General features: G+C 42.2%; 1 protein-coding gene across 2 annotated transcripts in view; it reads right to left on the bottom strand.

Annotated features, from left to right (window-relative positions):
- LOC115653437 (tubulin polymerization-promoting protein family member 2-like) overlaps positions 1 to 23,500 on the bottom strand; it is a 34,582-nt gene extending 11,082 nt beyond the window's left edge. Inside the window, exons 1-4 of one of the 2 annotated variants that reach the window (XM_030566775.1) lie at positions 23,468 to 23,500; positions 16,698 to 16,868; positions 14,005 to 14,094; positions 10,310 to 10,405 (exon numbers count right to left, since the gene is read on the bottom strand). Coding sequence is in view for 1 of the 2 variants with exons in the window: in XM_030566773.1 (XP_030422633.1) it covers positions 512 to 681 (170 nt within the window). In the remaining variant the exon portion in view is untranslated. Of the gene's footprint in view, positions 1 to 511; positions 753 to 10,309; positions 10,406 to 14,004; positions 14,095 to 16,697; positions 16,869 to 23,467 lie in introns of those variants that run through there. The other variant, XM_030566773.1, reaches the window with a different exon arrangement.
- Between the last annotated feature and the right edge of the window lie 283 nt (positions 23,501 to 23,783).

A 23,783-nucleotide genomic window follows, 5' to 3' on the forward strand; every position in this document is an offset into this window, starting at 1 on the left:
TCTGTTTGTTGAATCCAATTCTTGTCTCTCATCGTATTCTTAAATTGTAAGCTCCCTGGGGCAGAGTCTTTTCATTATGTGTACACAGCCCCTAGCAAAATGTGGGCCACATCTTGGCTGGGGCCTCAGAACAATGACATTAATAAACTAATAATAATAATAATAATAATTTCCAAAAACTTGATTACTGATATAGATACAGCTGGATTATGCAACCATCTACCCCTGTGCATAGGATTGAGGCCAATATTAAATGTATTGCAGTATCACAATCAGCTCTACTTTACCCAACCTCACAGCCGACAGCCTAGCAGGAGCAGGTGGTGGGATCTTTGCAGCAGAGTGAGAAGTTAGAGCACACCAATGAGATACTAATTTACATTAATAGCCAGATTCGCCCCCAGATTGCCCAAGAATATGGGGAGATGCCAAGATATGATAAAATCCCCGCTACGCCCCTGACCCCCTCCACTCCTGAACCAAGTACAACTCAGACAAAATTGAAACTCACCCCTGGTTTGAGATGTCCTGAGAGAAAAGAGCTTGCGATCTGTGTAATACTCTCTGTTTAAGGTTGGCTGGAGGAAGGCAGTTAAAAAAAACTACACACTTCCACAGACAGGGAGCCAAATCAGCTCCAACTGGAATTTGGCCCAGGGAACGAGATGAGTTTAACCACATGGAGAAAGATTAGCAGAGTTCTGGAAACATAAGAGCAAGAGAGGAAGATGGGAGGAAATAAGCCTTGTATCCCGTGGAGTCATTTATACTTTGTGCAGTCTAATTTGCACCTATGTAAATGACATCATATGGTGCAAGGCAGTGGCGACTGAGACCCTAGGCAACAGAGATCAGTCCTGAAATTCAGATAAAAGGAGATGAAATATAGTAAACAGAATGGAAAGCGTTGTCCACATTAGGAGCAGAATATTTGTTGAACAGCCAGGGTCTAATACATTTTCACTGACCCTGTGAATAAGGATTTTTCTGTGCATTTGAGGATAATTGGAAGGATGATTTGGACAGAAAGGTGCTCAGAGATCCTAGGAAATCCATGTTAGTCTAACACAGTCCTGCTCCCAGCAAAGACAAGACAAAGAGGAATAAGATTAGAAACAGGGCAGTGAAGAGAAAAAAGGAAAGTTAAAGAGAATCAGCAGTGTTCTAGCTCCAAGAAATCTGTCCAGCTCAGGGGGCTGAATCTTTGCTATCCCTTCTTATCTCCTCATTATTTCATGACATACAATGCAAACTACTCTGCTTAATTTTACAAATTCTTCCTGGGCCAGATCCTCAGAGGATGAAAATCAGCACAGCTACACAAAATTAGGAACACGGACCCAAATTTTTAAAAGTTTAACATTAAAAGGGGTCAGGGAACCACACATCCTCTTCCTTTCTCATTCTTACAAATAGGCATTTTGCTGCACCATGAAGAGAGGTTTACTGGACACACGCCACAGCTCATTCTGGATATTTCCACAAGCCCAGCTAAGCGGAACAGTCCCATCACTGTCATGTCAGAGAGAACTCACAATATTTTATGCAACTATTTTTGTGGTGGAATTGAATGGCCTGGTATCTGTGACATCTGCCGGAAGCAAGACACCCTTTGTGGGAGTCTACACAACTCAGCTGGCCTCACTCTGCCGGTTGCTGAAGCCACAGCCTGGGACTGCTTTACAGGTCTGGTTAAGGGGGGTGGAAAAAAACCAAAACCCAGCTTGTTTAAAGCTGATATCAATCAAGCCCTGTGTTTCCATCTTAGGTGAATTGTGTTCAAAAACAGAGAACCTGAGGTGAACTATATATATATATATATATATATATATATATATACACACACGCACACACACATACATATATATATCCCTATTTTTGTGAAAGGAACAGGTGTGAACCCATGCTTGTGGTACAAAATGCTCAAGACCTCACCACCTGCTACTCCTAATTATAGGGGAATGCTGGTTTTATTAGCAGAAATACACACACGTGCTCTATATGAGCACAACGGTTCAACTGTCAATTTCAGCCGCTGGTTCCTTCATGGAAACAGGATATAAACTTCTCTGCCCCTGAATTATCTTTTGCTTCTTTGACACTTGGATTTTTAGTATCAATTTTCAAGATAAATAATTCAGTATTTAGAGCCGCTTATTACCTTTGATGCAGGCCTTTAGTCCTCTTTAGCATCAATGGGAGTGTCAGGGTATGGCTGGAGGGTAGCAGATTTTAGGGGTAGGGTTATATCAAGTCCTCCATCCTGAATTAAATTAAAAACCTCATTGTGGTGCTAACATCATCTCCTAATTGGTGAGAGAAAACACCTGGCATTTGGGGAAAACAGGACTTCTTTTCCACACACAGCCATTTTATAAAACTGCACATGGTTTGAAAGCATAAAAATGTATATAAGCTGGGGTCAAGATTTATAAATGGGTCCAGATCCTTCTTGCTTTATTCATGGTACACATTCAAACTTGATGTCATTGGGACTATTTGTATGAATAAAGGGCAGCAGAAGTTAGCCCCAAGCTATATGGGTACTTATGAATGCATAAACACTATCGATATTAATGGGAGATATGTACACACGTGGAAGACAGAATAGCTCTGAAAATTTTAATGCTCTAGAATATTTTTTCCCCGAAGAATTTCAGAAATCTCAGTACAAAAAAATTGGACTTGATGAATACCTCTGGCTTGTATAATGCATGGCAGACTAGATGATCATAATGGTCCCTTCCAGACTTAAAAATCTATGGAAGAACCTCTTTAAACTGTATTAATGAAGGGAAGGCTCATTGCAAGTGATCAAATGTTGTGGTTTACTAACTATACGAACAAATAATCACTAAGCCCTCCTTCCCCCCACCCAGTGAGGATTTGTACACCCTGCAGCTTAGTGAGCACTGGAAATGGGAAGGAGTTCCAGTACTTATGGCCTATTATTAATACCCTGGTCATGTTCCAAGACATTACTGAGTGCCACAGGTGGTGACTTGGTGCTCTCCTATTGGCATAAGATTAAGCACACTGCCTCTTTCCCTGGCACAGCAGCAGAATATCATCAGTTTGGTCTTTGCCAATCTCTAAATCCAAAAACACATTCTAAATTCTGATTTAGATACTAAATAGTTTTCTTGGATCCAAATTCTCTCATGTGTATGAAGCTGGCAGAGCCCTCTGCTTCATCACATATGCAAAAAGTGCCCATAACAGTAAACCCCGACAGGATGGGCAGTAACATCTAGAATTCCCCTTCAGCTTCCACTACAAGGACTAATATCTGTTGATGCTGGAGGCTCTGAGTCGGCAGGTGATATACTCAGCCCCTCCAATCCTCACAGCTGGCACAGCAGGGGCAGGGATGAGCTGCTCAGATGGCATCAGTAAAAGAGCTCTCCAAGCATCACCCAACTCTGTCAGCAAGCCAGCTAGAGTAAACACATAGGTAGCCCAGGAATGATTGATGCCTGGCTTGTGAGCATTCAGGGTGGGATTTTCAAAAGTGACAGCCTAACTGAATTCAATGGTAAAACTCCATTGACAGCAGACTTAGGCCAACACTGAGCACTTTTGAAAATCCCATCCTGAAAGATAAAATGATTAAGGTACTAGAATAAAGTGCTACCCACCTAACTACTTGGAAAACATTTGGTATGTCTAATCACTTCACATGACAGTCCAATGCCACAATTCCTGTGAAGTGCATCATTCTCAGAAGTAACATTTTTGGGAGGCGTCTGTATGGTATTTCCATGGAATGATAGGAATCAGCATGGTCCACCGAATGACGGGGCAGGCAGGAGTGGAAACAAAAACAATCACTCCGGCCATCAGGCCTTCAAACATTCAGAGGCAAGCTCATTTTTCTGAGTACATTCAGTTTGTCCCTCATTCCACTTACATACATGTAAAGGCCAAGGGACAGATTCTCCGCTGGTGTAGACTGTTAAAGCTCCACTTTTTCAGTTGAGACAATTTTGGCCCCAAGTACCTCCATGCCTAGTTTCTTTATTCTTTTATACAAATATGTTTAAACAAAAGTAAGACTAAATCATTGGAAAAAACCCTCTAATGCCACATTGGTCTCCTCTGGAGGGAGATTTCAATGGATGATTTCACAAGGATGTTATGGCTATGTGAATAGGCCTCAGCAAGTCCCTATAATGTGTCTTCAGCTAAGCGTGATATCAGTCAGTACCATACTTCCTATAAGGATACAGAATGATTATATTTTTAGATACTATGAGTGAAAAACACTGCTCTTGAAATAGGTCAGTCCAGGTATTCAGATAAAAAATTATTTTGATTTGATACAATTGGAACAAAAAATATTCTGATGCAGATAGATTTAGCCACAAGAAAGGGAATTAGCAAAAAAATCCCCAGCAACTCACACAGGTGCTGTTGAACTCTTATCTACAAAACAATGGAACAGTAATATAATATATACAGCACGTCTCTTGCCAGTGTTCTAGTCACCTTACTTAAAAACACAGCCTTAAAAGACTTCAGATCATTACAGTCATGGAAAAATCATATCCAAATATAAAACTAAATCACAACAGCTGAAAACTAAATCACTTATTACTTAAAAAATAACCTGAAAAATGATTCTCTTTGAAAAGTAAAGGGCCAGCTCCTCAGGTATATGCACTGACATCATGATGCACAAAAATGTGCCTGCAGGCAGGGGCAGTAATGCATGTAATCTCTGCATCTGTGGATTTGGAATGGCAGGGCAGCAGAAATATCTAAGAATCATACAGACCTGTATTCACTTATATAGTGCTGGTATAACCTGAGGCTTCTGAAGCAGGGAGGTCTGAATCAGACTGACCTCTCTGTAATGAGCATTTATACTGTTGCTTCAATGCAGGGGAATCATGCCATCCGCTGCTGGCTCCATCACAGATCTCCCACTGAAGGAATTCTTCCCATACCTTCTATCTCCACTGGCAGAGTGAAAAAGAGAGGCCTGAGAAAAGGGACCCTGCCACATTTACTATAGGGCCTATACTGTTAATACTTATGCGTCTGTATAACTCTGCTATTTTGAGCGGGCTCATTGAAGTTAACACATCTGCTCACATGAGCAAACTTCTGCCTGTGCTTAAGTGTTTGCAAGATCAGTTATATTTTTCTTGCTTTTAAACTGAATAAGTCAATCTCCTGCAGTGCACAATATTTCCCATGAACTGAAGGGTAGAAGTGTAAAACTACAGAAATGTTGCAACTGCAGCAACCATTCCAGCCATGTGCACACAGACAGATTTCCTGGTGCTTCCTTCAAACTCTTCCCCCTCATGCAACCTGTACTCCTCCCTCCAAATTCCATGCAAGTTGCTACACTCTGGAAATACAAATACTTCATCCAAAGGAACAAGGCTGCACTGTAGTAAATAAACCCTTCACCACCATGCCATGCCACTCCCAAATCCCAGGCAACAGTTTCAGATGTCAGCATAATGCACAGCTGCCATGCTACTTTGCACACTACAGTGACCTTGTGTTAAATTATCTTTAATTTGCTATTGGGGATATCAGACATTTTCCAAATGTAATCAGTGCTGTCTTCAAAAGAGTGAAATTAATTAGGCTCACCATTGATGTAAGAAGTTTTCTAATTAACCTACTGTGTTGCATGATAAAACACCTTTCACATTCAGTTCCTGCCACACTTGCTCAATAGGACACAGACAGCATTTTAAACTGTTAGAGTAAGGTAAAGACATCAAATGGCTCATTATAATAATGACAGTTGAATTGGAGATCTCTGCTTAATAGCATTAGCCACACCACTCAAAACAACAAATACATGAAGGAACAGCATAATGTCTGGCCTAGGAAAATATTTCTTTTTAAATAATGTTGCCTATTTACTGAGCAGAGGCAGAATTTGAAGGCCTCAAGATCAGTTTCCTGTTTGGAAGAGAAATCAATGATGTGAAGTCACGCAGTTTCTTAATGTCATTTGTTAATTTACAAATGTGCACAAATCCTGTTCCCTGGAATGGGGTGATAGATTGTGCCTGGGAAATTTCCTTCTTGGAGAAGCTTAGGCCAGGTCTGCACTACAGACTTATATCGGTATAAATATGTTGCTCGAGGATGTGAAAAATACACCCCCTAAGCAACATAGTTATACACCAGGGATCGTCAACCTTTGGCACGCAACCCGCCAGGTAAGCACCTTCCCCGTCCACAGGTTTGGCCGATCGCAGCTCCCACTGGCCGCAGCTCGCCATAGACAGGGCTACCGCCTCTTGGGGAAGTGGATTAACTACACCCACTGTGCCTTTGGTAAGCCCTTTGGCAAGCCACCTCTGCCCTGTCCCTGGAAGCAGTTATCTTGCACCTCTGTCTCTGCCTTCCACAAGCCCCACTACTTAACACACAGTGTCCTCTTTCTTATTCAGTCCCCTGAGTTTTACACAAGGGAAACCCTGAGGGCTGATCTACACAGACCAGTTATATCAGCATAGTTGTGTCTCTGAGGAGTGTGAAAAACCCACACCCTTGGGGAGCATAGTTAAACTGACCTACATTTCTATGTAGACAGCTCTAGGTCGATGGAAGAATTCTTCTGTTGTCCTAGCTACCGCCTGTTGGCATAGGAACCCCTCCTGTTGGCATAGGTAGTATCTACACTGAAGCACTATAGCACTGCTGCAGTGCCACTGTAGCATTTTAAATGTAGACATACATGTAGTCTTAGTCCAAGGCTACTCATGGAGATGATAATCTGGAAAGGTCAGCCTAGACATATATCCTCCCTTAATGAAACTGCTCTACAACCAAAGGAATCTCAGAGCTTCAGCTGCCATACCAAGGAGAGTGATTTAATCCACCTAATATCCTTAATAACTCTGGATGTGGCTACTCATAGAGTCTTTAATTATGTCTGTGGGGAGTTCAGCATTTAATACTTATACATCAATGATCCCAATGGTTTAAACCATAAGCACTTTTCCATAACAGTAATTCAGAAGTATACTTGGTTTCAAAACAATTGAGAAAATAAGTTTCTTCCTTATTGTTATGTAGAGAACGAGAGAAACAAGGCTAATTTGGGCACATTTTTAAAGATCTTTTTGATACTTTACCACAGATGTTTGTAACATTAAAAAAAGATCAGATAATTTTGCTCTCAGTTACACTAATGCAAATCCAAAGCAATTTAGCTGAAGTCAGTGGAATTACTCTGGATTTATATCAGTGTTAATGAGGGTTGAAATTTTCCCTTTATTTCTGATTCTTTTAAATTTTGTTATGCAAAAAATCTATGGCTGGAAACTATACCAGAAATGATATTACCTGCCTATTAAGTAATCTTAAAAAAAAAACCAGTAACCTATGTGGTTGAAGTTTAATGGTATTATGCACTGAAGCAGCTGTTACATCAAACCACCAGAAATTTATTGGAAGTCTTTGTCCCCTTCCATGAGCCTGTGTGGTTTGTCTGCGGCCAGCCTTAGTAACTTAGACTTGAATAGTTGCAGATGGGCTTCAGGGCTGCTTGTAGGAGAAGATTAGCCCTTGTGATAGGAGGATTCCAGCCATATACTGTTGAGGAAGGGATTACTGGTGCACTTAGTTCAAACTGTTTGGGTCAGCAAATCCTTTAAAAAATTTTACCTGGAAGGGTAGGACAAGGAGGAATAATGCTAGAGAACTGATAATTTTTACAGTGCCTTACTAGATTCCTCTGTGCACATACATACCAGTTACATTTTTCCACCCATCTATTTGCAGCAGTAGACAAAACAGAGCTCACCTCATGTGAACCATACATCACCTCAACAATGCATTTCAGGCTAGTACTGCGGTCAGCATGTGGTTATTTCAATTTAGAATTCCTCCTCTCTATTATTTACAAATTCTTTTTCTCATTAAATCTTCCGTTTGTGGCTCTGCTCTCCCTTCATTACAAACAAAAGAAACAGCTAGTTCTCCTTCCTGCTGTGGTATTTGTAACTGATGACAATTAACGCCTTTTTGGAACACACTTTGTTCATATCCAAAACTCTAAATACCACGCGGAATGAAGATACAGGTTTTGCTTTTCATGCTGCTTTAGGGCCTATTTGAGTTCACATTTTGTGGTCAGAAAGAAATCAGAAAGTAAGAAGATTATCCAGCTAATATTGATATGGACAGCCTAAGCCTTCCCAGTGGCCAAAGTGAACAGTTCATTCTTAAACTGGAGGATTTAATAGAAAGCAACATTTGAAAGAGAAATGAATCTTTTCACCCCTTTCTAAAACAATGTTATTTTGAAAGTAAGATTAACCAATGAATAAGTCCTGTACTACAAACAACTTCTTACATACCTAGGGAAGCAATGTGATATAACATAAGGGACACCTCATGAGGAGTCAGAAGACCTGGCTGTGCTACTGGCTTGGTATGTAACCTTGGGCAAACTACCTCACCTCTGTTCCTCAGTTTCACCATTGGGACCATAATGGTCACCCACTTTTGTCACGTGCTTTGAGATCTCTGGATGAAAAGGGCTGGATGAGAGTTAAGCATTATTTTAGATATATCACTTTAGTGTTCGAGTGTTAGCTAAACAGTCCAATCCTACACATAGCTTTGTCAATGTAGTTCAGTTTTGACCTCTGTAATACTCCTTTAACTTCTTTCCTGAGTAGACTGCCAGTCCTAAACCTAGTTTCTGTGCATTAATGTTGGAACTCAGGTTTTATGCAGGTTTAATATTTACCTGAAAACCAAACATGGTCACAGCTGGACTCTCTAACACAACTGTAGGAGAAATGCTTTTCACTGGATTGCATTTGTCACTATTTGTAAAGCTAGAATGTTGGAAGGAACAGTAAAGGTAGAGTTTGCACAGGTTTACATGTTGCTGCATGAACTCTATCTTACATCATGTGTTACCTGTATAAATGAAGTGATGTGTGTGTGTGTGTGTGCATGCATATTTTCCTATATGATATGACTAAAGCCATTAGTGTGTCCTCAAGAAAATTATATATTCTGCTGTGTATTGACTCAGACGAGTTATGCTGCAGAGCAAAAAGATCCCAGGACTGAAATTAATCCTTTTCATTAGTTAGGGTACATATTGTGAGTGTCTCAACTACACATTCCTGGTTTCTGAGCTAAGAATTGGATGAGAATTGCATTTAATCTTTGACGCAGGAAACCACTTTAATTAACATTACAGTAAATAAATTGTTCTAAAACCTGAATATATAGGGTGTGGCACTGATCTTTCTGACAGAGAACAGCTACAATAAGCATGTGACTTTGCAATTCCTAACAGACACGGGCTTTTCTGCTTTTCAGGGATTTTATGATGGTCACTCAGCTTCCTTTGAGGACCATTGAAATGCAGCATGCACTCATTCCTGGCTAAAGCGCTGCATATAGGTTACACACAGTAATGTGAATCACTTGAGGAGCTAGGATGGAATGCAAACTGGAGGGAGGAGGAAAATGAAGAATCAGAGATGGAGGGATTCTAGGGGCAGTGGTTCCCAAACTTTTTTCTAAGGCAACCCACCAACCGCAATGTGTCTTTTTTGTGAGCCACCATTACATACATGCACCCTCCACCCCAACACCGCAACCCTCATCCCTGCTCAGTGCAGAGGGCAGGTTCTGAGAGGGAGGAGCTCTGGAGAGCAGGTCCACCCTGCATTCACGCCACACCAGCATCTCCTGTCCTGCAGCGCTGGGCCCTTCTCCCACTCCAGGCATTCCAACCTGATGCAAGGGGTCACAGCATCACTCAGGGCAGGCCCAGCCACTCCTCTGTCATGATGGAGGGGGGCCAGGCTAAATTTAACTGAGTTGCCTGGTGACCCGGCGCATGGACTTGCAATGCCACTTGCTCAGATTTGGTGGAAAGGCAGCCATGCCAATCCTGAATGACATTGTGACCCTGCACACCAGGTCACAACACTCGGAGCAGGAATGATAGGACATGCCACTGCAGGGTAATTGCATGGAAGGCTTGCTCTCTACCCCCACCCCACCCTGCCATGGGGCATCCCCTCTGCACTGGGCCAGGAGAATTGTATCTATGTGCGACCAGGGTTCAGATTCATCAGGCCCTGGATGTGGTAACCTATCTAGAAACTTCCCGTGACCCACTGGTGGGTTGGGACCCACCATATGGAAACAGCTGTTCTAGGGTCTTCAAATAAAAAACAGCACTTGAAGGAAAAGAGAAGGTCTTTAATATACCACCTCAGTCTGTCTGCATCATGAGGTCGGTAGACTGGTGGAATGAACAACCCTGAAGGGCTGGTTCAGAACAGGATGGACTTACTTTTATCTGGGCGCATGCTTCTAGTAATTATCCACAATATGAGTCTGAGGGCAAACAGGAGATTAATATGTGAAGCATTTCCCTTTACTATCATACCTGCATATAAGAGATAGGAAAAAATTAGTCCTGATCCTCCTTGGACTAGAACACATTTGATTTCTTCACGTCCTGATCCTCCTTGGACTAGAACACATTTGATTTCTTCACAATCACAATAACGCCCTAGAATTGTAATGGTCTTTGTGGCAGAAAGCCCAGAGAAGGAACACAGAGAGCCTATCTTCAACATCCCACACAAAAAGAGTGTCGGTAGTAAGGTACATACCCGACAGGGAGCATCACTGTGAGTGAGAGAAAAAGACGAAGAGCTACAGTATTTGTAGAGAGGCACCACTCAAATTACTGGTGTAAACTAAGGAAGGAATTGCAACATATACAAATAAATATGCATACAAATTAGCACTGTACAACTTAATTTATACCAGTGATGTTTTCAATAACTAAATATTTAGTGCCAGATTCTGCCACCCTTACACACACGGAGGAGTATCTTGCTGCATGAGTAGGGACATTAGTAATGAACTATTGCAATAGGTCACTAGTTCAAATTTGATCCAGAATGCTAGGGAGCCATGGTGAAAATGATCTGGGGCCAATTTGAACTAGTGACCTATGATGGCTTCTCTTAGGGTACGTCCACACTACAGGACTATTCCGATTTTACATAAACCGGTTTTGTAAAACATTGTATAAAGTTGAGTGCACGCAGCCACACAAAGCACAATAATTCAGCGGTGTATGTCCATGTACTGAGGCTAGCGTCGATTTCTGGAGCGTTGCACTGTGGGTAGCTATCCCATAGCTATCCCATCGTTCCTGCAGTCTCCCCTGCCCATTGGAATTCTGGGTTGAGATCCCAATGCATTATGGGGCAAAAACAGTGTCGCGGGTGATTCTGGGTAAATGTCATCTCTCATTCCTTCCTCCGTGAAAGCAACGGCAGACAATCATTTCACGCCCTTTTTCCCTGGATTGCCCTGGCAGATGCCATAGCATGGCAAACATGGAGCCCCTTTTGCCTTTTTTCACTGTCACCGTATGTGTACTGGATGCCACTGACAGAGACTGTACTGCAGTGCTACACAGCAGCATTCATTTGCCTTTGCAAGATAACAGAGACGGTTACCATCCCTATTGTACCATCTGCCGTGCCATTGTAAATTGGCGATGAGATGACGGTTATCAGTCGTTCTGTACCATCTGCTGTTGTCATGGGTGCTCCTGGCTGGCCTTCGCTGAGGTCGGCCGGGGGCGCAAAGACAAAAATGGGAATGACTTCCAAGGTCATTCCCTCCTTTATGTTTTATCTAAAAATAGAATCAGTCCTGCCTAGAATATGGGGCAAGTGTACTAGAGAACCAGTGTACCTGAGAACCAGAGAGCACAGCCGCTCCGTGTCAGATCCCGCAGAAATGATGAGCGGCATGCCATTCTAGGGGGTGCCCTGCAACAATCCCACCCTTTGCTTCCCTTCTCCCCCAACCCTCCTGGGCTACTGTTGCAGTGTCCCCCCATTTGTGTGATGAAGTAATAAAGAATGCAGGAATAAGAAACACTGACTTTTTAGTGAGATAAAATGAGGGGGAGGCAGCTTCCAGCTGCTATGATAGTCCAGGCAGTACAGAATCTTCTCTTTAGACATGAAATGGGGGTGCTGATGGAGCTCAGGCCCAGTTGCTATGATGAAGATGGTTACCAGCCGTTCCATACCATCTGCCGGAAATGACCGGGAGTCATTCGTATTTTTACCCAGGCACCCCTGACCGACCTTATTGAGGCCAGCCAGGAGCACTCACAGGATGATGAGGACGGCTATCAGTCAATTTGAACTGTACCATCTGCCACCGGGGAGGGGAGGGGAGAGGATGCTGCTGTTCAGTGCCATAGCACAGCGTCTACCAGTAGCATGCAGTAGAGATATGGTGACATTGAAAAAAGGCGAGAAAAGATTTTTTTCCCTTTTCTTTCACTGTGGGGCAGGGGGTAAATTGACGAGATATACCCTGAACCACCTCGGACAATGTGTTTGACCCTACAGGCATTGGAACCTCAGCCAAGAATGCAAATGCTTTTTGGAGACTGCAGGGACTGTGGGATAGCTGGAGTCCTCAGTACCCCCTCTCTCCCTCCATGAGCGTCCATTTGATCTTTGGCTTTCCGTTACACTTGTCACACAGCACTGTGCTGTGGCCTCTGTCTATCATAGCCTGGAGATTTTTTTCAAATGCTTTGTCATTTCATCTTCTGTAATGGAGTTGTGATAGAACAGATTTGTCTCCCCATACAGCGATCAGATCCAGTATCTCCTGTACGATCCATGCTGGAGCTCTTTTTGGATTTGGGACTGCATCGCCACCCGTGCTGATCAGAGCTCCACACTGGGCAAACAGGAAATGAAATTCAAAAGTTCGCGGGGCTTTTCCGGTCTACCTGGCCAGTGCATCCGAGTTCAGATTGCTTTCCAGAGCGGTCACAATGGTGCACTGTGGGATACTGCCTGGAGGCCAATACCGTCGATTTGCGGCCACACTAAACCTAATCCAACATGGCAATACCGATTTCAGCACTACTCCTCTCATCGGGGAGGAGTACAGAAACTAGTTTAAAGAGCCCTTTATATCGATATAAAGGGCCTTGTTGTGTGGATGAGTGCAGGGTTAAATCAGTTTAATGCTGCTAAATTCAGTTTAAACGCGTAGTGTAGACCAGGCCTTAGACATTCCTAATGCATATTAGTATCTAGGCATCAAAATTGGAAACTGGAGGTGAAATTCTGGCCCCACTGAAATCAGTGGGAGTTTTGTGTAGCCAGGATTTTACCCCAGGGATAGGAGGAGGTGGGAGAAGGATCCACACTTTTAACATGTGTAGTCTATTACCCCTCCCTCAATACAACCATAAGTTGCTCCTTCATAGCACCCATTTCTATGGCCTGTATAAAGTATAATGCTGTTCCTAATCACAAGAACACATGCTGGAAAAGAGATGGGGATGGGGTTTTAAACAGGCATCTGAGGAGAGACAGAATTAAGTATGCTCCTCAGCATGAAAGCAAGAGGATTAGCTACATGTTCCTTTTGGCCTTCATCCTCTTACCAGTCAGGAGTAACTCAGTAGTTACACAGTAGTACTGTCATTTATCCTGGGCTGGGCTGCCCTGATCGCTCTGCCTTGCTCATCCCATTTCCCCACATGTACATGTGCAATGCTGGTGTTATGCAAGAACTTATGCACAGTGCATGTGGATACACTCACACTGATTAGCTACACTGTTCCAAAAACCCTCTGTTTTCCCAAGTACTAAGCATCAATTAAATATTTAGATCCTTTAAAAAGCAATTAAATTTTACTGTCAAGTAATTTGCAAATCCAAACAGCAAATGTACAAAAAATAATTAGCATAGTAAGAAATCAGTTATTTCTAAGCTCATAAGCCCTTTTAATTAAAATTACAATATTTTTAATTGCCAAAGGGGATATTTTGTTTATAATAGAGAACATTTCTAAGTTTTAATTTAAGTTTCACTCTGATATTGTGATAATTGAGAATTGCCCTCCAGGGGGCAACAGCATCCACCAAACAAAATAATGGGCTCCCCATCTCCATCAAAGGATTATTATGCATGAAAACATACCCTCCTGGAATACAGGCAAGGAAAATGAACCTACATCAGCTCTGACAAGTCTCCTGAGAACACACACTGAGAGAAGCATTGGCATTCATTCTGAAAGGAGAATTATTTAAATAATCTATTTCAAATAATTGTACTCATACAAACAATACATCACTTCTAATCTAACATATACAATTGCTGCACGTTGTAAACCTTTAGACATATCAGGTTTTTATAATCTAATAAATATCTTAAAATTGTACCTTGTTCATGGCTAAATGTACTACAGACTCATCCAGCAACATCTAAATGATTTAAGAATACTACTTAATTGGGGGAATGGATGACTCAAAGTCATGGCAATGGATATAGAGCCCCCCACAACTAGCTTGCCAGTATGAAGTTGTCCAGGTGTAAAAACATAAAATGTGCACACATGATGTAGGCATTTTTGGAAATAGGACTTGTTTAGTGACCTTGGGGAAATGAGTTTTTGGTCTTGATCCAGTTTTGAATGGATAAGTGTCCTCACTTTTGCCACAGTGGAAAATCCTATAAGTGAAGCTAGCTATTATTAATTATTATTATGAAATATTTGTATGAGAATTACACCCAGGGGCCTCAGGCAGAATCAGGGTCTCATTACCCTGAAGATGCAGTTGCCTATCACAAAGAGTCTAAAATCTAAAAAAGATGAGTGACACAAAAAAGGATTGGAAATACTATCAAATATATACAATTGCATATAGATACACATTTGGAATTTAAAAAAAATCTTAGTATAGTTAAAATAATGTGCCAACTTTCCTTCATTAGCCCCACAGTCTATCCATCATTAATTGGCTGTTTTGTTTAATATGCAGCAAGGCAGGTGTGGATTCTGAGGAGAGATTTGAGATTAAGGATGGTAGTTGAAGCTATACACATGGATGAGATCAGATAGGGTACAAAGGAAGGAGAAGAGGAGTTAAGGATGGCACCCTGTGGAATTGCCCAGGAGAAAGGAAGTGAGGAGAAGAAACAGTCTGAGAGGTAGAAGCAGGGGCATAGCCACAGGAGGGCCTTGAGGGGCAGTGGCCCACCCACTTAGCATCCATGCCCAGCTCCCCAGCCCCAGCTCTGCTCTGGCCCCAGTGCTTGCCCCACTCCTCCCACCTGCCCACACTCTTTCTGGATAGTGGGGTTGGGGCATGGAGGCTTGTCCCACTACACATGCCCAGGAAGCGGGGCATGGGAGTTTGCTCCACTCCACCCACCTGGTGCTCCTGCTAGGGCTGGGCGGGCTGAGTGGGGCAAGCCCCCATGGCCCAACTCCATACCCTGGCTGGAGTACCAGGAGGGCAGAGCAAGTTAGGGTGTGGGAGTGCCAATTTTTTCTGGGGCCCCAGGTTGGCCCAGTGGCTAATCCACCACTGGGAGGAGGGTGAGTGAGTGGATGGATGATGGCGGTAGAGGAGATCTTAAAAAAAGGTAGACCCACTGCCTGGGGGATCCAGGCCTGGCGTTGGGCAGGGCAGTGGGATCTGGAAGGGGGCCAGGAGCCATGCACACTGGAGAGCAGCATGTCCTCCCAGAGCTGGGTGCATGCCTGGGGCCCCAAGGAGCCCCTGGCAAGAGGGTCTATCCATCGCCCCCACAAGGCTGGTTGCAGGGTGTGGGGGGAGGCCAGCCCTCTATCCTTCCTGCCTTCCCATAATTGTCCACCTATCTGAAGTCGAAGCCCAACCAAATATCCCATCCTGGCTATGCCATTGGGTAGAAGAAGATCCAAGAGACAATGAAGTCAAGGAAGCCAAGGATTGAATCTTTTCAGAAACTTAACTGTGCTCGTCTCTCTAAATGTAGTCTATGCAGAACCAGACTGAGGCACATTGGAATCAAAACCATATAGGCCACTTATTTTGAGAAATGTTCTACTCTGCTAAATCATGCCTGATTATTTTTATTCCAGTTCATTAAATTGTTAGCAGGTTAAGTTCTCTGGATCCAGAGATGATAAATAGACTGGTCAAGTTTTCATAAAAAGAAATATTTGGGAATCAAATATTAAAGAACTGGCTTGTAGCATTTTTGAACTTCTATACCCTAAGAATAAAACAGTCTTTAATAAATTATATGAATTGCTGAAACCTACTTAATTAGATTATTAAGAAACAAGATAAAGTCACAGTCAGCAACTGATTGCTATATTTAGGAATACAACTCAGTAGAATTTTGGAAAGGATAATGGAAACAAATCATCTGAAATTGAATGTATTGAGAAATACATATTTGGGATTAGCTAAAACTTTGAGGTAGCTTTTCAGCATCAATTTAAGCTACTTGAGTTGGACGCTGAGAATATCATTTGCTATAAACAACAGGGACTGATTTAGCTCTGTCCTGTCCTGTGGTGCATGTCTGCATATATCACACATCAGATGTCATAACAGCATGAATTCTTCTTGCCTCAAAGTGGACCGTTAATGTGGGTTTTCCATCTGATGTTCATCAATAGAACATGTCCAATCAACTGTGCAGCTTGTTTAAGTGATTCTCTGCTGAATCTATTACAGTGGAAGATTTGTTGAAACTTCAGAGCCCTGTCTCCTCCAGAGCTGTTCAGTTATATAAATGTTTATAAATGCTTATTCTTAACTGTATTTAATCCTTATTATTCATACCTCCTTATTCAATAATAATACTATTTCATCTGGTAATAGAAAATGTCTTACCTGATCATTTCCTTCTGGGTGTGTCTCCTCTTCATAGAATCAAGAAGCATCTGAAATCTGTTTCTTAGCAACCTTCTTCAGAAGGCCAGACCCTTTTCTTCAGCTCCCTGGTGAGAGCTTCCAAAGCTGCACTCATGAGCTCTTCAGACACAGCTGTTCATTATCTTCCATCTTTATGGATAGAAACAATGGGAACATGTCAGGTTTTCACAGCCTTAGATATTAAGTTGGATATTAGGAAAAACTTTTTCACTAGGAGGTTGGTAAAGTACTGGAATGGGTTACCTAGGGAGGTGATGGAATCTCCTTCCTTAGAGGTTTTTAAGGCCCAGCTTGACAAAGCCCTGGCTGAGATGATTTAGTTGGGAATTGGTCCTGCTTTGGGCAGGGGGTTGGACTAGATGGCCTCCTGAGGGCTCTTCCAACCCTGATATTCTTAAATATATTAATAATTGTGATATCATTAAAATGATAAATCGTAGAAGATGACATAAAATTTGTTGAAGAATTTATGGATTGTGTCTGCAAGACAAATGCATCCAAAGTACAGAATACTGGATGATATTGACAACTACTTATTGACTGCAGTTTTGCTACAGATTAATGATGGTGATGGGCAAATCTCAGAAGTTTTGAAGGTTTACTTTGGTAAAAGAATCCCGAAGTTTAGTTACTTCTCTGAATCTACAGGGACCCATCTCACCTGGGGTGCACAAAGTTAACATGCTGCCTCATCCAATCACTCATGCATGTTGATGCAATTGTTTTCAGATATCTACTGATCAGTTCCACACATCAATTAAACTATGTGTTGCATATTTGCAAATAATGTATGTGTTTTATATGTTGCATGAATTATAGCAAGAAACTGACCCCTTTCAAATGCTACAGTTCACACACAAAGAAAACATATGACACTGGAGCACAAATATGAAACATACATGTCCTTTCCATATAGTCCAGGAACGCTACAATTGTTCATACTTCCTACCATGAACACCATTCTGATCTCCAGCGCTCACCTAAATTAAAGATGAGTTGCACATGTTTTAAAAGTAAGCATTTTACAAAACACTAAATATTAGTAAACCTGACTCATCTAGTGAATTTATAGCAGGGCAGGAAACCAATCTGAACTGAATAAAGGACTCTCCACAGAAAATTTATGCTAGTAAAGGTCCAGTCACCCATTGCCTCCTGTAAAAAGACTTTAAGATAGACAATACGCTGCTCATTAAAGAGACCAAGTGTGCATTTCATTGTTTGTATAGTCATTAAAATGCACTACACTCAATCTGTTCCCTGGCACTTCTCCCCATTAAGCGAGTGTGCCATTTACCAGCTGATTAGTTCATCTAGATATAACTATATTCCACTAGAAATGTCAAAATTCTGCATATGTCTTTCAACGCACTTTGTTAACTAACACATTTACACCCCCTCTGAGTAGCTGCACCACTCAGCATGCTCAAAAGTAGTTTTTTAGGTACTCATCCCAGTCTAACTCCAAGTTTTCATAGATTCCACGGCCAAAAAGGACCATTTGGGATCCTCTAGCTGGACCTCTCTTGTCACACAGGCCATAAGACCTCCCACAAAAAACTTATCAAACATATCTTTCGGTTTTTCTGTTCCAGTGGTACAAGGAGGACTTAAAGGGACATCTGGGATTCCTCTGCCATACGAGAATCCCCCAAGTAAAGCTTGCACAATGCCTCCAACTCCCCAGCCACCTCTGTGTAGTGTGGGTGTTGGGGCAGGCAGAGACATGGGTTTGTGTGGCTGTAATGCACTACACTTCAGCAGTCCTGAATGGCTGAAATGGCTCCTAAGGGGCTGTTACAAATCAGAGTAACTTAAAGTAGCCCTGTGGGTGCTAGAGGCTGCCCGCAAGATTGGGGACAGAAAAGTCCCAGCTGAGTTTTAGAGCACCTGAGGATTCAGCTCTTAGCATCATCTGATTTTCAGTGAATGGTAAAGATTAGAAATATATTAATGTAAAATCTTCCTACTTATAATAGCACTTCTGTACTTTGCCTTAATAGAAAATACACATCTGTGTGTGGCTTGGGGAGAAGCAAACATGATAAACGTGTCCTTTCTAATTAGGTAGCATAGCTGAAAACAATCATCACAGGGGTAGCCCTGTTAGTCTGTACCATCTTTTCATGTGTTGTATATTTATACCTGCTTATTGTATTTTTCACTCCATGCATCGTGGATTATAGCCCATGAAAGCTTATGCCCAAATAAATTGGTTAGTCTCTAAGGTGCCACAAGGACTCCTTGTTGTTTTAATCATTATACTGTGTCTGCTTCCATATACTAGTCCTACTCCCACTAAACATTCAGTCCTACTCCCACTAAAGTCCCTGACAAAACTCTCACTGGGTTGACTAGAAGCAGAAGCAAGGCCAAAGTGAATAGGTGAAGTACATCCAGGTGACCTGGTAGGATGCCTCGTGATACACATCTGCTGTGCTCTTGGTCCAGTAAACGATACTTCCTCACCCGCCTTCTGCTGGGATAATATCAGGTTACATCATCCCATCACATGACATGATGTAACACAGTAATACATGACACACTATAAACAAATGCTGTGCCAATCAGTCAAAGGAAACACCATCTTGTTTGGAAAACAGATGGCTGGCCATAGTTACATGTGTACTTGCACCTACAGAGAGGACAGCAGATATTTCACAACTGGAAGATCTCCAGAGACTGATATTGACTTGTAGTAGGACATTAATTACAAGTCTGTCACTGTCACTCTCCAACTACAAAAACAGTTTCTCCTCGCTTGGTGTTCACACCTCAACTGCTAGAAGAGGGCCTCATCCTCCCTGACTGAACTAACCTCGTTACCTCTAGACTGATTCTTGCCTGCATTTTTATATCTGCCTCTGGAAATTTCCACCACATGCATCTGATGTAGGGGCGACTCTATGTATTTTGCCATCTCAAGCACAGCAGTCACACAGCTTTCGGCGGTGCACCTGCGGGCAGTCTGCTGGTAACGCGGATTCGGCGGCATGCCTGCGGGAGGTCCCATGATTCTGTGCCTCCGGAGTACCCGCCACCGAATTGCCCCCGAACCTCCCGCAGGGCATGCCACCGAAGGCAGCCTGACTGTCGCCCCCATGGCAACCAGCAGGCCGCCCCCCCCCCCGCAGCTTGCCGCCCCAGGTACGCGCTTGGAGCACTAGTGCCTGGAGCCATCCCTGGTCTGAAAAAGTGGGTATTCACCCACGAATGCGTATGCTCTAATATATCTGTTCGTCTATAAGGTGCCACAGGACTCTTTGTCACTCTCACAGCATTTACTTTCTCTGTGATGTCCCTTTCAAAATTACAGATCTTTGTGATCAAGTATTAATTTCCTCCACTTACAGTGTTTCTGACCCCAAGCCATGAGAGGAGGTTTTTGAGGTGTTATTTGGCTCTCAAATACAGCAGAAGAACACTTGGTGGCACTCATTCAGCATCATTTTTGCCTTCCCACCCCCACCATTGCAGCTTCTGTGAAATCTGAGAAGTAGTTTTTAGTTGATGGTTACAGATAGCTGAGACATATAAATCATTCTCCTTAAATTAAATTAATGCCAGTACTTTGTCACTGTGGACCAAATCCTGAAGTCTCTACTCAGCTTTCAATCAACCCTTATTCAAGTCAGCTTAAACAGAAGGAATTTTGCCCCTGTATTGTTTGAGTTAAAGCTGAGTAAGGACTTCAGAATTTGGCCATATAATAATAATATAGTAAAGTAATATTTGGCTAGCACTTGCAAACTGTGTAGAACAACATTAAAAATTTCTATGCATAAAATGCTTTGAATATTGCAACTGGTATTTCACCCAGCCCCTTCCATCACTGCATTTGATGGTTTTGTTGCCCTCCCTCAGTTCCACCCTCCACACTTCTCTTTGCCTAGACTCCATCCTGTCTTGACCACAGTTGCAACATGAACCCTGATGCTGAAGGTATTGAGATCAACACCCAAAGTTTCACACCACCAATGGCCATATTTCCTAAATAATGGTTATATCCCAACCAACATCATGCATCTCAGAATGCTTCTCCCTACCCAGGAATATCACACCCTGATAAAAAGATAGGATAGCAAGTAAACACCATGGCACTGCTCACAATGGAACAATTGAAAAGGAGGTAGAGAGTTGGGCATCATCAATATACTGAGGCTATCCCAAGCTATGCCTGTGGGTGACTTCCCTTTGTGGGCTTGTATGCATATTGAACTATGAGGAAAACAAATGGGATTCAGCATCCTATAGGTATTAGATGAGCATTTGCCCATAAACTACTCCAAAACTCCTCTTATTCCAGGAATGAGTAAAGCTACTCCTGAACTAAGACCCTCACCATGGACCACAGCTTCATCACATCAGAGACTGTTGAAAGAGCTGACAATCAGCAAGGAAGCTCTTTACTGATCCTTACAAGCAGGACACCATCACATTAGCCAGGCATGATAGGATGCCGTTAGCTAGTCTAAAATCTGATTGAAGAGGGTGGGCGGTTTAAAGCTCAAGTCAAGATGTCCCTGGAACTCTTCATTTATTATACTCTCAGTATAACACATATTGCACAAAACAAGGATGTTTGAAACAGATCAGTAGCTAGTAGTAGGTGTTCATATTGAGAAAGGGTTTTAAGAAATTGAGCCCAGATAAGCATAGAAGGCATCCTGCCTTCAGAAAACTGACCCACAAGTGAACTGAGGTCACATCACTTCATGTAATTTTGTCACTGTGTAGATCGCCACTGGCTCTGCATCTATTAAGCATTTATTCCTTTCTCAATACTTATTTCTCTTGTTCATCTTAAAAATCTTCACCAGCTGCACCATTGGAGCTTGTAAGTTCTTTGAACCAAGTAAACATTTAGCTGGCTGCGTATTTGACTAGCTATGCCTGCGTGCACTCTGCACCTATGTTTAGATGTAAACCCATAGACTTAAGGAAATGTTCTACTGCAGATGTTCACTATACTGTTTTAAAATAGCCAATTACTTTTCAAACCAAATGATGGCAGTGGTTCGCCAAGAGACGGTGGCCTATGCCCAAACCAGGTTTCAAACGTCAGAGGTTTTTGCAGTCTAAAAAAGTGGGGTCTAAATATTTTTAAATGGGGAACATTGGGGGGTTGATTTTTTTTCTCTCTTGTCAAATGCTAAAATGGCTGAAAGGTTTTTTTCTCCAACCATGTAATAACAACTAGCTTTAGGCAGAGACACAGCAAAGAAAATTTTAGCAAAACTGTGAATGTCTTGGAAAGTTAAAAGTGTGTGACAGCAGCCTTTCCAATAATGGAAATTGTTTTATGACCTTGAATATAGAGAGTGCTATAAAGCACCTGCTACAAAGCAATAGAAAGAAAAGAGACAAATATAATGTATTGAAAGGCACAATGTATATTTTACTACAATTATGGAGACACATATTATGAAAATGTGCTTTTCATATCAACAGAATACACAGTATACACCGGTATTGTACACAGTTCACTTGCAATAATCAAATAACCTTTCACAAAAAAGGACTAGACAATGAGTCATGAATGGCAGTGCCTCAAGGAACAGCTTTGATGAGTTTTCCGCACACAAGAAGGTGGAGTCATTTTGCACATGAGCTCCCACTGTCATCAGCTCCGCTTGTACAAAGAATTTAAATTACATCATGCTTTATTGTGGACATTATTAATTTTGCTAAAGATTAATGACTGAGGGATGATGACTAGACGCAAACCAATACCATCATAGCTTAGAATGGAAAAAAAGATTTTCTTAATATTAAGGAGTCAGGTAATTGCAATGAGCTCCCCAATAGATGGCACTGCTGGGATAAGTTATTTTGTGACCCAGTGTGCAAATCAGCTCTGAGAACAGACTGTTAGGATATACCTTGTGTATAGTTATAGACTTCACCATCAGAATTCTGGCATTTTCCAGACTCTCAGCCAAACAAATACTTGGTGAGATATACACAGCTTATGTCTCCACAATTTCCAAAGGGTTAAAAAGGGCTTAACTTGGAGCATAGGAGGCATTTGAGCAATATTTGGGGAAAGTGCTGAAACGTAGGTCAGGTGCCACAAGTGTAGCCAGACGGGCTACTGGAAGGGGGAAATCAGCTGTTCTAGGCATTGTAAGTTTAGGCCTGGGCAGTTGCTAAGTAATTAGGAGCCCTAAGCCTTCAAACAGAGTAAACCCTCTTACTGTAACTTAACAAGTCTTTCTGATAATTTGCTCTTGTCATTAGTGACATAGCAGTTACAATTTGATAGATCTAGCTCTCTATACACATCTGGACTTTTACACAGCACACTCAAGGAGCTGGAAAAACAGGCACTTAAAATGACAAGTGAAGCACAGTTTAAAGCCCTGCATGCACTACAACTTTAAACTGGTTTTATAACCAGCTCATGACGTGGTTGGCTTACACACAGTTTATGTCAACAAATACAGTTAATAGAAGGTTAATAACTGTGGCCATCAGCCATGTGCATAGGCTGGCACATGGGTATCTTCCTTTAAACAGTCAAGCACAACAAGGCCAGCTCAAGCACATTTGGCACTAGTTTAATTGGGGCTTCCCTCCAAAGCAGCATTCAGTGTCCCCAATGCAGGACACATGGGGAAAGCCAGAAAGCAAAAAGAGGGATCCAGAGACCTTTCCCACCTCAGACACCCTGCAACAACAAGTTTCACAGCCTGTCTAAGTCAGATCTAAAGTCTGGGATCTCTTACTTCTGCTTGTATAGCTAATTTGGCCAGTCCTCCTTCCTCCGATCTCTCTGTGCAGTAGAAAATCCCAGTATGTTTTGCCCCAGCTGCTGCTTGCTGTGTTTGTTTTCTACACACTATCTCATCTTCTGAAACCCTGTGGGATTGCTGTCCAGATTACCCCCGAACACACTTACATGATTAGACAGTGTGGCAAGTGCAGATATGTAAACATGACTGACACATGGGTGTGTTTTGCAAAAAGCTTCTGTTTGGACACAACTTAATCATGTTGCAATGAAGTCAGATGAGTGTGTCATTAACTAGTTACAAAACCACA

This window comes from Gopherus evgoodei, chromosome 6 (genome assembly GCF_007399415.2).
Source record: "Gopherus evgoodei ecotype Sinaloan lineage chromosome 6, rGopEvg1_v1.p, whole genome shotgun sequence".
NCBI lineage: Eukaryota > Metazoa > Chordata > Testudines > Testudinidae > Gopherus > Gopherus evgoodei.